Consider the following 14,190-nt stretch of genomic DNA (forward strand, 5'->3'; position numbering starts at 1 on the left):
ACCGCCGCCCGCTAATCCGCCTAGCAACAGCCGCCGCTGGGCTCTCATTGGCTCTTGGAAGGAACCGCCCGCTAATCCGCCTAGCAACAGCCGCCGCTGGGCTCTCATTGGCTCTTGGAAGAAACTGCCCGCTAATCCGCCTAGCAACAGCCGCCGCTGGGCTCTCATTGGCTCTTGGAAGGAACCGCCCGCTAATGCGCCTAGCAACAGCCGCCGCTGGGCTCTCATTGGCTCTTGGAAGGAACGGCCCGCTAATCCGCCTAGCAACAGCCGCCGCTGGGCTCTCATTGGCTTTTGGAAAGCTTCGGGCGTGCGGACTTAATAAAGCCTTCAGCGCATGCGCTAGCCGAGAACCTGGTCCGCCTCTCCCCCTGCGCGTTACGTGCGCAAGCGCAGGCGCACAGCGGCCGGCGGCGCCTCCCAGTTCCGCCCTTTCGCGGGCAAGAGAGCCGCGCCTGCGCAGCAGTCACTGACCTGGCGGCGAGTTAGGCGTGCGCCTGCGCTGCCCCGCAGTGCCCCGGAAGTGCTTCCTCGGGCTGCTTCCGGCCACCTCAGCCTGGCCGGCGGGACCATGTCGGGCGCGGCGGGCTCCGGCGCGGGGGCCGCGGGCTCGGTGGGCTCGGTGGTGCGGCGCTTCCTGGCGGAGTACGGCAGCGGCACGCCGAGCCGCCTGAAGGTGCTGGACGCCTACCTTCTCTACGTGCTGCTCACCGGGGCGCTCCAGTTCGGCTACTGCCTCGGCGTCGGCACCTTCCCCTTCAACTCCTTCCTCAGCGGCTTCATCTCCGCCGTCGGCAGCTTCATCCTCGGCGGTCAGTGCCGCGCCACGCCCGCCCCGGCCCCGCGCGGTTCTCCCTGGAATCGCCGTCGCAACCGCGCGCTCTCCGTAGCAAAGCCTGAGCCTCCCGCAGCGACCGCGGAACCCCCGGCAACGCCCAGAGGCCCCCGGCCGTCAGAGCCACCTTAGAAATGCCCAGATCTCTTGTAGGAACCAGAGGATTCCCTGAGCGGCCACAGGCGTTCCCCAGCAGCCCAAGGGAGTCACCCACAGCAGCCCTCAAACCTACCCCGGCAGTCAGGGAGTCCCCATGGCAACCTCCATCACCCCCCCACCCCCCATAACACCCAGTTCCGCTCCCAGAAACCCGCAGGCTCCTGTCCCAGGCTGCCCCACAGCGACTGTGAACCTGCGGGGGTCCTGCCCGTATGCACCACAGAGCCTGGCTCCTTATCAGCCCCTGGGTGTCCTTGCTTCTGCCTGGCAGTCAAGGAGCCCTCCCTTTTACCATCTTGTAGTGGTGTCCTTCTTTAGCAACCGTCCCACGGTGAAACCCAAACCCTAGCAATGACTGCTTCAGGGTGTTGCGCTCCCACAATAGCCCCCAAAACCACCTTAGAATCGTAGAATCATTTAGATTGGAAAAGACCTTTAAGATCATCTGTGCAGCCCTCCCCAACACACTCAATGGAGAACATAGAAATACCCCCATTTCTATGCGAGTCCCGTCCTGTTATAAGCCTCAGGATTCACTTGATAGTGTAGGGCTGTGGGGGAGCTGATTGCATAAAAGCCCTGTGCAAATCCTCTGCCAGTGTCCTGCTCATCTTATAATAAAGACGGAGTTAACTTTTCTTGTGGTACCTTGGTGCAACAGTGACCCAGACTGGGGTGGGCTGCCCCAGGAAAACTGTGCTTCCCACCATGACTTCCTTTTGTGATCCCTAATCTCTCATTCTTTCTCTTCCATGCAGTTTGCCTCCGGATCCAGATCAACCCCCAGAACAAGGGCGAGTTCCAAGGCATTTCACCGGAGCGGGCATTTGCCGACTTCCTGTTTGCCAACACCATCCTCCATCTTGTCGTCATCAATTTTGTGGGCTGAGCTCTAGAAAAGACTGTGAGGTACTGATTCATGGGGTCACAAAAGGGGCAACAACAGCTCTCGCAACTTTAGTACATTTGTAGAGTTGGGAGAGAATTAGCCAGATAGTGAATCCAGGAGTCCGAGCTCCCGGCTTCCTCTTGGCCAAGTACAGTTAAGCTGTTGTCCTCTAGATTGGTACAGGGTTAGGATTTATGGCTTTCTGGTTTTGTGCATGTACTTTTTAGCTTTTATAATTTAAAAGGCAGTTTGACTAGGAGCGTTACAGAAACCTACACGTATCTCTCTTATAAGAGAAATACGCCATTTTGCTAGAGGCGCTTTAGGAGCTCAAGTCCTGGGCTCTATTTGGAGGCCATGGCATGGCTGGTGTTCAAGCGTCGAGTTTCTCAACAGATGAGAGGAGGGAGTTTGGGACAGGGAGAGTTTGGTGCTGGGAAGTGGAGGACATGCCCTGTTGTTACTGTTGCAAGGGGCCACAAGATCATTGGAGCTTGTGGGGTATTTCCTCTCCCTTTGCAGAAACATCGCTCATGTTGCCTTGCTCTCTTTCCAGGTCTTGAATTGCTCTTGAGCTCTGATGCCAAAGCCTGGCATTGGGAGGTGCTGTTCCCCAGCAGACCTTCTTCCTCGGTGGAGGAAGGGGATGCAGGGCTCAAGACTTTTCCCCACAGACTGCCCTATGGAGGGGTCTGCTGCCTCATTACAGTTACTGTAATCCTTTCCGTCAATAAAACCCTTTATAATACTGCAGTCTTTTCCCTATTGGTGACAAATACAGAGGATCTTTTGACGCTCAAGTTCCCTCTCAGGCATGACTCCCTGTTTTTACCCCCCTCCCTCCCTTTCTACCCACCAGACTTTTTTCTGTGCCCCAGTTTCGGAGGGAAGCAGGAAACAAGTCGTCATGGAAACTCAGTTGTCATCCACCCTTTTCATCTCCCTGTTTCCTGCCCCTTTATCTAATGGAAAGTAGATTGCCAATGTGCCCCCAGGCTTCAAAGCTGCGGAAAATTTGGGTTAGGCTGTGGTTATCGGACATGAACGGAAGGAAGCGGAGGGTGTCCTCCAGCACATCCCCAGGTGTACCCATCTTCCCACAGGCCCTCAAAGGCATGTGGGGCTCAGCTGGATGTCCCCCCTGGACTTACAGGCTCTCTAAGGCCTGGTAGTGATGCAGCCACCCTACCACAGTGTTAGCTTTTCTTCAGTCTGATGTGTGATAAACCCGAGGGTGTTGGAAGGGGCTGCCAAGCTGTGTCAGTGCCTCAGAGCTGCACTTGAGCTGTTCTGGGAGAAGCTCACACCTCAGACTTAACCTCACTGAAAACCCTTCCCTTCTCTAAAGCATTTTGAAATGCTTAAACTCGATGGCTTTGGCCCTTGGCCATTGCCTCCTCAAGCCCAAGCTAGCTCCTGCATTGAGGTCAAATGCTTCTTTGTCCTGATGGAAAATTAGAGCCCTGTGGTGATCAGATTATGGGCACAGGACGAGATATTAACCCACACCTTTGGCTGCAGAATTTACCTGGGTTACCTTCATGCATGAGGCTCCATCCTTCTACTGATCCTGCTTCACGCTTGTCTGGTTTGCTCTGCAGCTGAAACACAGGATAGGTAAAATGTGCATTGAGGCTATGTGACAAAGAAATGCTTGTCTGCTGGCACTCGGGAGATAAAACATGGGGTCTGGTAGCTTCCACCTCTCAGCATTGGATTATGGCTCCTGTTTACCACCTTTTTCCTTTTAGCATTTCCCGCTGTGCTGCAGCCATTGAACCCATAAAAGCGTGAAACCTGGGGCTCCTGAGTCCCTTGCCTAACAGACTCTGAAGAGTGAGGTATGAGGGAGCAGGGTCTTTCTTGTCTCAAAGGATGCTGTCTGGATTTGTGGTAGAAACAGAGAATTCATGCCAGCTCTGACACCACCACCTCCCTCCAGCCCCAGGCATTAAGCTGGGTTTGTTTACGATGGTACCAGCTCTCTGCTGCTGGGGAGCAGGCAGGGGACTGCAAATGAGCCACCGAGCTCTTCTCTCCCGTAAGAAGGGCCCTCTCTGAGCCAGGCCGGTGGCAGACCAGCGTGTTCGCAGGAGGAGGAACAGCTCAGGTCTCCCCTTTGCCACTGCAGCTGCTGCTGTTTGCAAGCTGCGAGTGCCTCCCCGTGGGTCCGTGTGACTCCGTCTCTCCACGGTTTGGCTTTACAGAGAGCTCCAGACTGGGACCCTCCTGTGGCCACTTCTAAGAACTGCACTGGAGCCTGTGGGAAAAGAAAAACCGTGCGTTTTCTCTGGGGTTTCTTTTTTTTCGTGATTTTTACCAGCTTGCAATGCCTCTAGTTGCCATAAACCCAGCACTGGAATTCATGTCCTATTAGAGCTACTCCCACATCTGAATAAGCTTCAACAAGTCTGTAGATATCTTCAAGCTCTGCTGCTTATAAAGATGATGCTCAGGTCCCTGTTCACACTGTAGAAGAGGGCAAGAAGAGAGGCTGTTTTGTGTACAGGGCCATGTTTAATGAGAGGTGACAAATGTCGGGCAGGGTGTTTTCTCCACCAAAACCCCTAGAAAAGATGCAAATTCATCTCCTACGCATAGGTAGGTATTAGGGGGCAGGAGCTGGCATAGGGGGGAGGGTGCTAGAGGTGGACCATGCCAACATCTCCTTCCCTGCCAATGTGAGAGGACCCTCTGGCCTGCCCCATCTTCCTCTCTTCTCTTTTGGATCAGGAGAAGTGAAAGGATTTTTCTGCACGGATTCATTGCCTATATAACAGGGTGCAGAGGCCTATCAGCAAATTCAGAAATCTTACACACTTCTCTCTCCGCCACCCACCACATTTTATAATGTATTTTCTCCCCCCCTTTCCCCTGCCTACACTATACATAGCTCAATCTTTCCTGCTGAACCCACAACAACTCCCCCCAGACCCAAGAGCAGGCTGCAGTGAGGGGGCAGGAAGGGAGGGTGCCTTAACCTCATTCGACTTTGGCTTGTGGTCTAACGTCTGCTGTTCTTTTCCACACGCTTCTCCTCCTCCCTGCCACGTGCCACACCAGTCCTGCTCCCCCCACCCCCTGTTTTGCGCTCCACTTTCCAGAGGAAGCGGTTTCTGCGGTGGGGCATAGAGGAGCATCTAAAGGTGACCCAGATCTCGATTGTGGCGTCATGGAACTGGTGGTGCGTCCTCTTCCTGCCCCACCTGGGCCATGAGACCTCTTCCACGTCCTGTCCTACTGTGTTATTTCCTGCCTTTGCTTTGCACTGCGGTTTTTCTTTCTTGAAATAAACAAGAAAGCGTGAAGTGGTGATGCAGGGGGGGCCCATTGTGGTGGTGGGAGATTGAAAGCCTAATATCTGAAAGTATCTTTGAACTAGACCTACAAATTCAGTGTTTTGCAGATCACATGCTAAGAATCACTTTAGTCAAAACATTTAACTTTGTCTGTACACTCATCCCCTCCCTTGGCAAATCTTATCGCTGGGGTCGTTTAACCTGGAAGAGAAAAGACTGAGATGTGGCAGCACACTGTCCTTCCTCCTTGACCATACAGCTAGGAGTGGGTTTGAAGTGCAGCACAAAAAATTTAAGATGGATATTAATTTTAAAAAGCGATGCTAAAGGCAAACGAGCGTGGAAACTTCTTCCACGTCCCTGAAGGTTTCTGGAATGAGGTTAATCAGTTGGAAATCTGTGAAACGCAATGACTTGCTTTGTAATTCAACAATGGTTTAGGCAATTTCATCAAGCTGTTTCCCTGTGATGTGGCAGACCTCATGAGCGAAATGTAAGCCTCAAGAGCTGCCTGGAATCTAGCATTTAAAGAGCCGTGGGGTTTCTACAGCTGGAGAGAAATGAGAGTGACTGTTGTGTCAAGGGAGAGACAAGAGAATGAGTTCCTGAACATCTGCACTGTAAAATAATCAGGGTAATAGACCCGGAAAGTTTCAAGTTGCTCTTTGGCAGGAGGGGTCAGTAACTCTCTGTCACCCTGTGACAAGCCACCCGCTAAATGGTCAGGTGGCAGCAGCACCATGGCAGGAGACCAGGGGGACTTCGTTGTGTTGCTGCTCCGACTGTGGAGTCAGACCCTGTGGCAGGGATGCTGGCACGGTCTTCACACGGGGACCGTCTCCCACATGAAGCACCAGGGCTTTTGGCTAAAAGCATTTGAAGCACGAGCCTTTCCAAAATCAGGGTTCCTTGCAATGGCCGTGAATCCTGTAGGGTGAGAAATATCCCGTGAGGGGGAATTACCCCCACCAGTCTGGCGAGGCTTTCCCTGCCACTCAGTTTGGGCACTGGTGCGAGGTACAAGCAAGGTTCAAGCTTTGCAGGGAGAGAGTGTTTCTTTCAGAGCACCCTTCTCATTTCTCCCTCCAGAGGAATCTCTGGTGCTTCAGAAGAAGACGGAGAAATTGATGTCACAAAAGGAGAAAATTTCCTTTCCAGTCTTGCCAGTGACAGACTGAACCTGGAGACACAGGCCAGTCGGTTGGTGTCATTAATGCAAAGCAGGTACCTTGTTCTCCAGTGACACTTGGGGGACATTTAGAGGCAGGACACTTCAGGCTCCTGTGTTCCCCGTAGCAGTAGGCATCTGCCTTCAAGAACCTGGACTGCGTACTAGTCCTCTCGCTGTGGACAAGCCGTATTTTACCGTTGTCTTCACATAGCACAGAGTCTACTCTTGGAGGAGAGGTGCTCTCCTCCGTTCCCCTCCCTCCGAGCCAGCCACACTGTTCTCACCCAGACAAAGCAAGGATGTCCTGGAAAGGGACTTCATAGCTGCTCCCCCCGGCGCTGGATCCAGCCAGTTATCGCAAAGAGCGCCTGGTGGCCAAGTCAGGCTGAAGAGGAGAGTCCAGACACCCCTTCCCTCCTTCATCCCAAAGGCCAGGCTCATTCCTAAAGCTCATCTGAAGGGTAAAACAAGTTCCTCAAACTACAGATACAAAAGACAAACAAGTTTCTTACTTTTTATAAGAACTGTTTAATAGCATCCAAAGGCCTAAAGAAATGCCAAGACATCAGTGTGGTTGCCAGTACAATTCAATGATTAGCAGCATGCAAATTTCACATGCATGCACTGTTTCCAAGGAGTGCACACATCGACAGGTAAATACTTCAGTATAGTTTTATGCAATGATTATAAAAAGAAATTGGGAAATCTAAGGTTGCTAGAACTAAACAAAAAGAACAAAAGTAGTTTGTATTTTTACTAAATGCAAAGCCAAATCTTAAGCTCATTTAAATTCAGAAAATGTTTAGGCCAGATAGACATTAAAAGATACTAAAAACTTTTGTTCTGTGATAATGAAGTGAGAATTTCACTGAATTCAGGACTTCTGGAAGACCTAGCAGCAAATGTTTTAGGGAAAAAAAACCCATACCTTGCTCTGATATAGCAAAAGATAGCAGGACATGGTGCATAGCACCCTGAATAAGTCTCCCTTTGCTTTTCGGAGTGTTTCATTTGCAACTGAAATGGTGTCTGTAGGGGTGCACTCTAAAACGTGCATACCTGAAAGCTATCAAAACATGAAAAACTCACATTCAAGTGATATTTAGCTTGCAGTTTTCAACAAACAACACTGCCCCAAGCAGAAATTGTGTGTCATTTTAATGCAAGTAATAGTGATGTTTGGCAATTTATAGGTATAGCAAACTATGTGTCATGCAAAAAGAGGCATTGTCACGCTAAATGAATCAGGCATCTGGGGGAGCAGCATGCTGAAAATTTTAAGCTTATTTTTGAGTAGCTTTATAACAATGCAATAAAGCAATTTAGACTATAATGGCTGACGTGATATATAGAAGCAGCAAGTGATATCCCTGGCAAGAAGAATGCCTGTGTTCCCTCTTGCACACGATGCTCTGGTAAAGATTCCTCAGCAGATTTTTTTGGTACTTCAGGACTGCATCATCTGATTACTTTCATTCCTGTAAAAAAAGAAAGGTATGCTAAATCATTATTTGGGATACAGTCGCAGCTACACAGTTGTAGACCTGAAGGGAAGGGATGGATGTAGAAATAGAAGGGAGAGATGTCTAGAAAGAAGCAAAAAGTTAAATTTGCATGTCGATAAGGAAAAGTAAATAGACTTGAGGGGTGGGCAAAAACACAGCCAAAGGAGTGGAGGGATTTTACTGCTGGTAAACAAAAGGTGTATGGATAGACTGCATAAACAGTTATTACAAAGAGAAGGAGCATTTGTAACTAATGAACTGATCCAGATGTTTTCTGTCAGAGACCTTACCACCCCCCATACTCACTTTTTTTTCCACATAAGCATCGTCATCAGCACATTAAAAATTATTCCTTTCAGTAAAATTATTTTCAGGCCCAGCTGTGATAAAGACAGCATGTTCAGGTTTTCATCTGTAAAAGTAACAGAGAATGAAGTCACAAGAGCACTGAGACATCCTCGCTTCCAGACAGACTTAAAAGCATTTCTTAATGAAGCTGTTCCACTTTGTGTGATTGAGTCACCTAGTAGGATAGCTAACGAGACAGTGAGCAGGACTGTCTCACTGAGAGACTAATTTCTTTCAGTTGGTGTTTCAAGGGCCGGGTTTTCATTCAATAACCACTTAATTATCCAATATGCAAGTCTGCCAACCATCTAGCTGTTTTTAAATACAGAGTATTCTGAACCCAGGATGCTGGAGCTGTCCCTCCTTCCTCTCCCTAAAATTTTTTAAGATGGGCAAGAGGAAAACAATTTAAATTTTATTTGAAGAACACAAAGTCTATTTGAATTTTCTATTAATCTTAAGTTACAAAGCCATTTTCATTTGAAAATACCTTGGTCTATATTGGGGAAGCAGGGAGCTGTGATCAAAGAGTCATTTTATGTTTATCTTTGAAAACCTCTCTCTGAAATGACTGATCAAATCAACCAAGTTTACTGATGAGTGTTTTTCTGAAGAGGTGTTTTGGAAACATTTGGCTACCTGTTTTCTTTTCAGCAAGGCTGCATGTTTGCAAAAGTACAGCTGTTCTGCAAACAGGGCAAGTGCAGAGGCAGGCTCAGCTCCTTCAACTAGCAGGAGCCGCAATTGCTTGGGCTCCCGCACGGGCTGGTATACTCCCACAGCCATAAGCTGAAGCAAAGCTTGCTCAGCTGCGCCGTGTCTTTAGTGCAATCCTGCTGCTGAGCACGCACTGCAGAAACCACCTGCTTATCTTTCGGTTCATTAGATGTTTGTGCAGCCAAAAATAAAAACAACTCTTTTGAAGTCTGCAATGCAGACAGACATCCAGTAAGGCTGACTCATATCAGTACCTTAAATTATTATGTGATGGGGAGTAGTTGTTTGGCTAGTCCTAGCAAGAGCGTGTAGGCGCTGGCTACACTAGTCACATAAAATTACCAGCTCAGATCTGGAAGACTACATTAACCGGTGACTTCCAGCCTTAATGTTTGAAGCCTGTAGGGCCCTTTTGGAAATTTCCAGTCTGAACTTTTTGCTCCAACAGGAATTCTGCAAACAGGGAACATTATCAAAAACTTGGGAAGACATTTCCTTTAATCAGGCCAAGCTTTACTCCTAAAATGCTGTGTACATACCTGTCCTGAAGTGTAGAGACACCCCTGTAACACAGACAGTGCTGGCACCTGCAGATAGTAACAATAAATTTAATTAATAACAGAAATGTACTTCTTCAGAAGTTCATAAAGATACCTCTACTTAGAAGAGATGGATTAGAGTTTCTGGCCACTAAACTCTCCCATAAACACTCATTTCTGCAGTTTTCAGGGCAAGCATAAAATATTATCTAATTAAACTTTAGTGTCCCATTGAAAAAAAGAATTTCAAGGTTTCTATCCCCCACAGTGTGATTTTAAGATCCCTCTGCTGTGGCTGTACCAGTCTACTGACCCTTAATCTTGTTTCCACCAAAGAGTAAGGCAAAAGAAAACAGAGGCAACAAGGCAACATTCCTCTGGAATGTGGAAGCATAATCCAGCATTGCTTGCAGGGTTGGGAGATGTGAACAAGTCCTGCTCATACTAATAGCACAGAAACCAGAGTACCTCTAGCCCTGTGCACACATCCAACAATGCCATTACCACTTTCAGGATCCTCGCCCTCCAGTTCTCCAAAGCCCTCGTGATTTGCAGCACACCACATTTCATCTTTCTTGGCCCAGTAGGTTGACAGGTAGCTCGCTTCGTGTTTGTTCTCAGATGTTGCCACCTCCACAACAGCATTTGTGTGCTTATCAGCCCAGTTAAGAGTAAGCTTTTCAGGGGAGTAATCTGTGATAAGGCACATTTCCAAATCCTTATCATCTTCAGAGGTCAGCCTGTAGACTGAAGGAGATGCAGTAACATCTGAAAATGGAGAAGAGACGAGACATTAGGTGAGAGTACACAGTCATAGTTCCTTCAATCTTAATATACGGACACTCAGGTATGGAAGTTTTTCCATGATTCCAGTGGGAAGTTGCCTGATCATAGGGATCTTGTGCTAGGACACCTTTAGAGAACCAAGGCATCCACAGCAGATGATGGAGGAGCTACATGAGACTTACGTTGACTTATCTTGTGTGGGAGACACAGAGAGTGGTCAGGCAGGATCCCTAGAGCATCTCAAATGATACTCATGTGGGCATCCACACCCTAGATGTCCATATCTAACCTAGTCATTCCTCTCTGTAACAACTCATTCAACTCTACTTTGCAGCCTGGGCTTTCTCTTGGATCTTGGCCTGGATGTATTCGGGAATGTGTATAACAGGGGGAGAGAGCACTCTCTTCTTGCTTCACTGCACTTCTGCATTGAGGTGTAATGTGTATGGAGAGAACCGAGCAGCCCAGGGGCATTCTGCCTTTTCTGCAAATGTGTAGTCAAATCCACCACTGACATTCAAAATCCCACTTCCTCACCTGTCCTGAGGGACACTGGATAAACTACCAAGTCTTAAGCGTGTCCACATTTACCACCAGTCCAGCTAATTGTGTTCCTATAGGAGAAAGCTAGGAAAGCCACTGCAAAGTAGGAACACATGGTTGCATTTAGGGAAAGAAAGATGAAACAAATGAATGTTTCATTATGTTCCACCACCTGACAGTGCAGTGCAGGAGTTTTTTATTAAATTTTACCCTGCAGAGGAGGGGTTTGGAGAACTAAAGGCTGCAGATATAAGACACCTGGGGTTTATTTCGGTTTTCTTGCTTCAAATTCTGCTAGCAAGTCAGTTAGGCTAGAATTTTCCACACATATCAAAACATTACCTGTGGTTAAACTCATTTTTGCACATTTAGCTTTGTAAACTTGTACTCTAAGCATACATTTAATCTAGTCCAGCTCTTGAAGTCTGATTCTTTGAGAAGGTGCTTTCCTAAATCTTTGTTCATGCGTAATAGTAAAATGTTATGGGCATTGCGGTACTCTAAATGATGAACAGATGATGAACAGAACAGAAATATCATTAAAGACATACTGTAGCCAAGATGCAGATTTGGGGCTCTCAGCAACCCTCTGGCTGCATTTTCCATTGGACTTCACAATCAAGCTCAGGTTTGAACCGGAGCTTCAGTTCGCATTTATAAACTGACAAAGTGTTATCGTGTAGGGTTGCGAGTTTAGATTAATATTTGCTTCGTCCCTGTTCACATACCACACTGATAAATATTGTAGAAACACTAAAGACAGCTTAGCTCCCAGATGAAGAAGTTTTAATTTCTTTCCATGGGGGAAGTTTGGACTAAATCTTGGCTTTTAGAAACTGTCTGAAAATTTTATGCAAGTGCAGACCCTAGTTCTATCACTGAGATAAATGCTTTTCATCTGTTCAGTTGCCAGTTGTCAGCACCTTAGAGAAATAGCCATACTTCCTTATGAGTATGATCTCAGAAAAAACCTAATCCACAAAACCTAATGATTCATTCTCTGGCCCTTCTCCTGAATTGCAGTTTATCTATCCCAGCTTTGCCCTGGCTTTGAAATACCTGATGAGACTGTCTCTTCCCCAACTACACGGAACATGGTCTAATGTATATTCTGACTCCCTCAACCCCACTCTCCACATCCCATACTCCCAGTTATTGTTTTGGAAATCTATTTCAGCAATCGTTTCTTAGGGAGAGGAAGACAGGAGCAGATAAAAAGCTTGATGGTAGATCCCTGTGTAAAATACAGATGAACCAGGGTACATCACTGTCATGGAGTACATGGATACGAAAGAGAAGAGGAGGAATAGATTGAGCTGTTCTGCTTCTCTCTCATAATGAGTACTATGCTTTCTGAAGAGCTACATATCCACCTCTCTCCAAATTAGGGTGTTTTTCTCCCTTTCAATCTGTGCAATGCTTTTATCTTGAGCAGATAAAAAAATAAGGTCTGTTTTTCGCAGGCACCTTTAGCGGCACCTGTTTTGCAAAACACTCATTTCTCATTCTTGCTTAGAGTGGCTGCTGGCCTTGTTCTGGTACTAAAGCCTTTTTCTGATAAGCTCCTTTGCATATTTGCAGACTGTTATGAAAGTTTGCAGATAGCAGTCTTGGTAAATATCACTATTATAACCACAGCACTGTGACTCATGTTTCCTGTTATTCTGTCTTAATGAGTTGGTGGATGTGTTGGAGATGCTGTATTGATATTTATGACCTGCATTTGCAGGAAAGATTGAGAAGTAAATCATGAAACTCTGAGCTGTCCACCCTGCCTAATTTCATCTTTACTGAAGGATATCTTCCAGGTGGAAGAACAGGAGCTGTTGGAATGCTATTCCTGACCAGTCTACAGAGAAAGCCAACTCCAGAGGCTGATTTCAGGGAGAGAGCAGTAGAAGCCTGTTCCAGCATCAGACTGAGACCCACGCCTTTTTTTCCAAACAAGCCACAGTATAAATCCTGAACTGGTTTAACACACTGGTTTAACAGCTTGCATTGTACAGAGATTTATCTCATTCTCCATTCCCTCCAAAGGAAACTCTCTGAATCTCTGGTCAGACTGGAATTGGTGTGATAGAGGTCTTTGATCCTCTCACCATTCCTCAGCCTGAGACATGATATTCCACAGCTAGAGGCAACCTGGAGCTACGCCCAACGCAGAAGAAATATATTCCCCCTCACACACTCATGCAGGCTAATCTTGACCCCAGAGGAGCAACGCCAGTGACTTGACAAGCACTTTAGTGATGTTTGCAGACTGTCCTCCAATGGAGGTTCCAAAAAGTCTACCAGAGGTCCTTTGTGAAATCTGCCAGCCCTGCATGGATGCTAGGATGTCTACAGCAAGACTAGATGTCCACATTTAGTACCTGAACCCTTCTCTAGACTTCCAGTGCTCATGTCTGGAGGCAATCAGATAAAAAAAGCCAGGTCCTAGTCCAGCATCAGCCAAGTCATCCAAAGTACAAAGACTCTGTGCAGAGATTCAGTATTTGCAAATGCAAATACGCTGCTTCACTTACAGAGTTCAGGCAATAATTCTGGTCTCCATCCCAAAAATCTGTTTGTCATTGCCTCTGTAATTACACTTGGGGAAGTCAAACTCCAAAACCATCCAAGACCTTTCTCACAAACCTTTAAAGGGGAAGATTTCTAGCTGAACCAAAACTAAAGCTGAATTAATAGAGGAAAATACCCAGTATGTGAGGAGAAATCAAGTGTTCAATGGACTAAATAGTTCTCTAGTACCAAAACAGGGTAAATCCTGGGCTTATAGCATGTGTTCACATTAAGGAAAAGTTGAGATGAAGTTTTCTTAAATTTCATATTGGGAAGCAATACCCTATTTGTGTTCATGTGTAGATTTATTCATGCATCACCTAAACTGCGGGGGAGATTTACTATGATCTCCTCTGTTTCTCCTTTCAACAATGTTAAGGAAAGATTTTTGGGAGTCAGAAGGAGCAACTCTGCTCATCTAATCCACTCTTTAAAGCCCACAGATGAATGAGATGGCTTAACCCATCTGTGCAACAACTGTCTGGAAACAAAAAGACTTGAAGTCGCTGCTCATGAACCTCCTGAGAACCTCTGTCATTTTCACAAAATACTTTTGCATGCTTTTTCTTCCAAAATCAGAGTGGCTTTTAATTGCCAGAACAAGTTTTCAATTTTATATGCCAGAGATTTAGTTTCTAGAAAAAAATTCGTAGAATCATAGAATGGTTTGAGTTGGAAGGGACCTTTAAAGGTCATCTAGTCCAACCCACAATTCAAATAATTTCAACTCAAAAAACAGAAACTTTCTGAATTAGGCATTAACTATTCATGTAGCGCCAGCCAAAAAAAATTGCATTTGTTTAATGAGTAAGATAAAAAAAACATTCAAAAGAATGA

The 14,190-nt window shown here is 46.8% G+C and overlaps 1 protein-coding gene and 1 gene segment (V, D, J or C); one reads left to right on the plus strand and one right to left on the minus strand.

The window, feature by feature from the left end:
• Nucleotides 1-520: 520 nt before the first annotated feature.
• Nucleotides 521-7,093, plus strand: DAD1 (defender against cell death 1). 2 transcript variants are annotated; one of them, XM_075171038.1, is made up of 3 exons: nt 521-812; nt 1,753-1,903; nt 6,272-7,093. In XM_075171038.1, the coding sequence occupies exons 1-2, from the start codon at nt 572-574 to the stop codon at nt 1,881-1,883; spliced, it is 372 nt and encodes a 123-aa protein (XP_075027139.1). In that variant the 5' UTR covers nt 521-571; the 3' UTR covers nt 1,884-1,903; nt 6,272-7,093. The 2 variants fall into 2 exon arrangements, with proteins under 2 accessions (XP_075027139.1, XP_075027138.1); XM_075171037.1 differs by lacking the exon at nt 6,272-7,093 and adding an exon at nt 2,440-2,636 and having other exon boundaries at nt 523-812.
• Nucleotides 6,858-14,190, minus strand: part of LOC142091617 (M1-specific T cell receptor alpha chain-like) — a 28,289-nt gene continuing 20,956 nt past the window's right edge. The window contains 4 exon segments of the C gene segment in view: nt 6,858-7,831; nt 8,165-8,270; nt 9,463-9,510; nt 9,967-10,230. Coding sequence covers nt 7,801-7,831; nt 8,165-8,270; nt 9,463-9,510; nt 9,967-10,230 — 449 coding nt within the window.

The sequence above is a fragment of the Calonectris borealis genome, chromosome 22, assembly GCF_964195595.1.
Source record: "Calonectris borealis chromosome 22, bCalBor7.hap1.2, whole genome shotgun sequence".
NCBI classification, from domain to species: Eukaryota; Metazoa; Chordata; class Aves; order Procellariiformes; family Procellariidae; genus Calonectris; species Calonectris borealis.

Excerpts from the sequence above, each read along its gene's own strand:
- DAD1 (XM_075171038.1), top strand. The coding sequence starts at position 572 with ATGTCGGGCGCGGCGGGCTCCGGCGCGGGGGCCGCGGGCTCGGTGGGC. Across the intron at positions 813-1,752 it reads CGGCAGCTTCATCCTCGGCG|TTTGCCTCCGGATCCAGATC; the intron begins GTCAGTGCCGCG and ends TCTTCCATGCAG.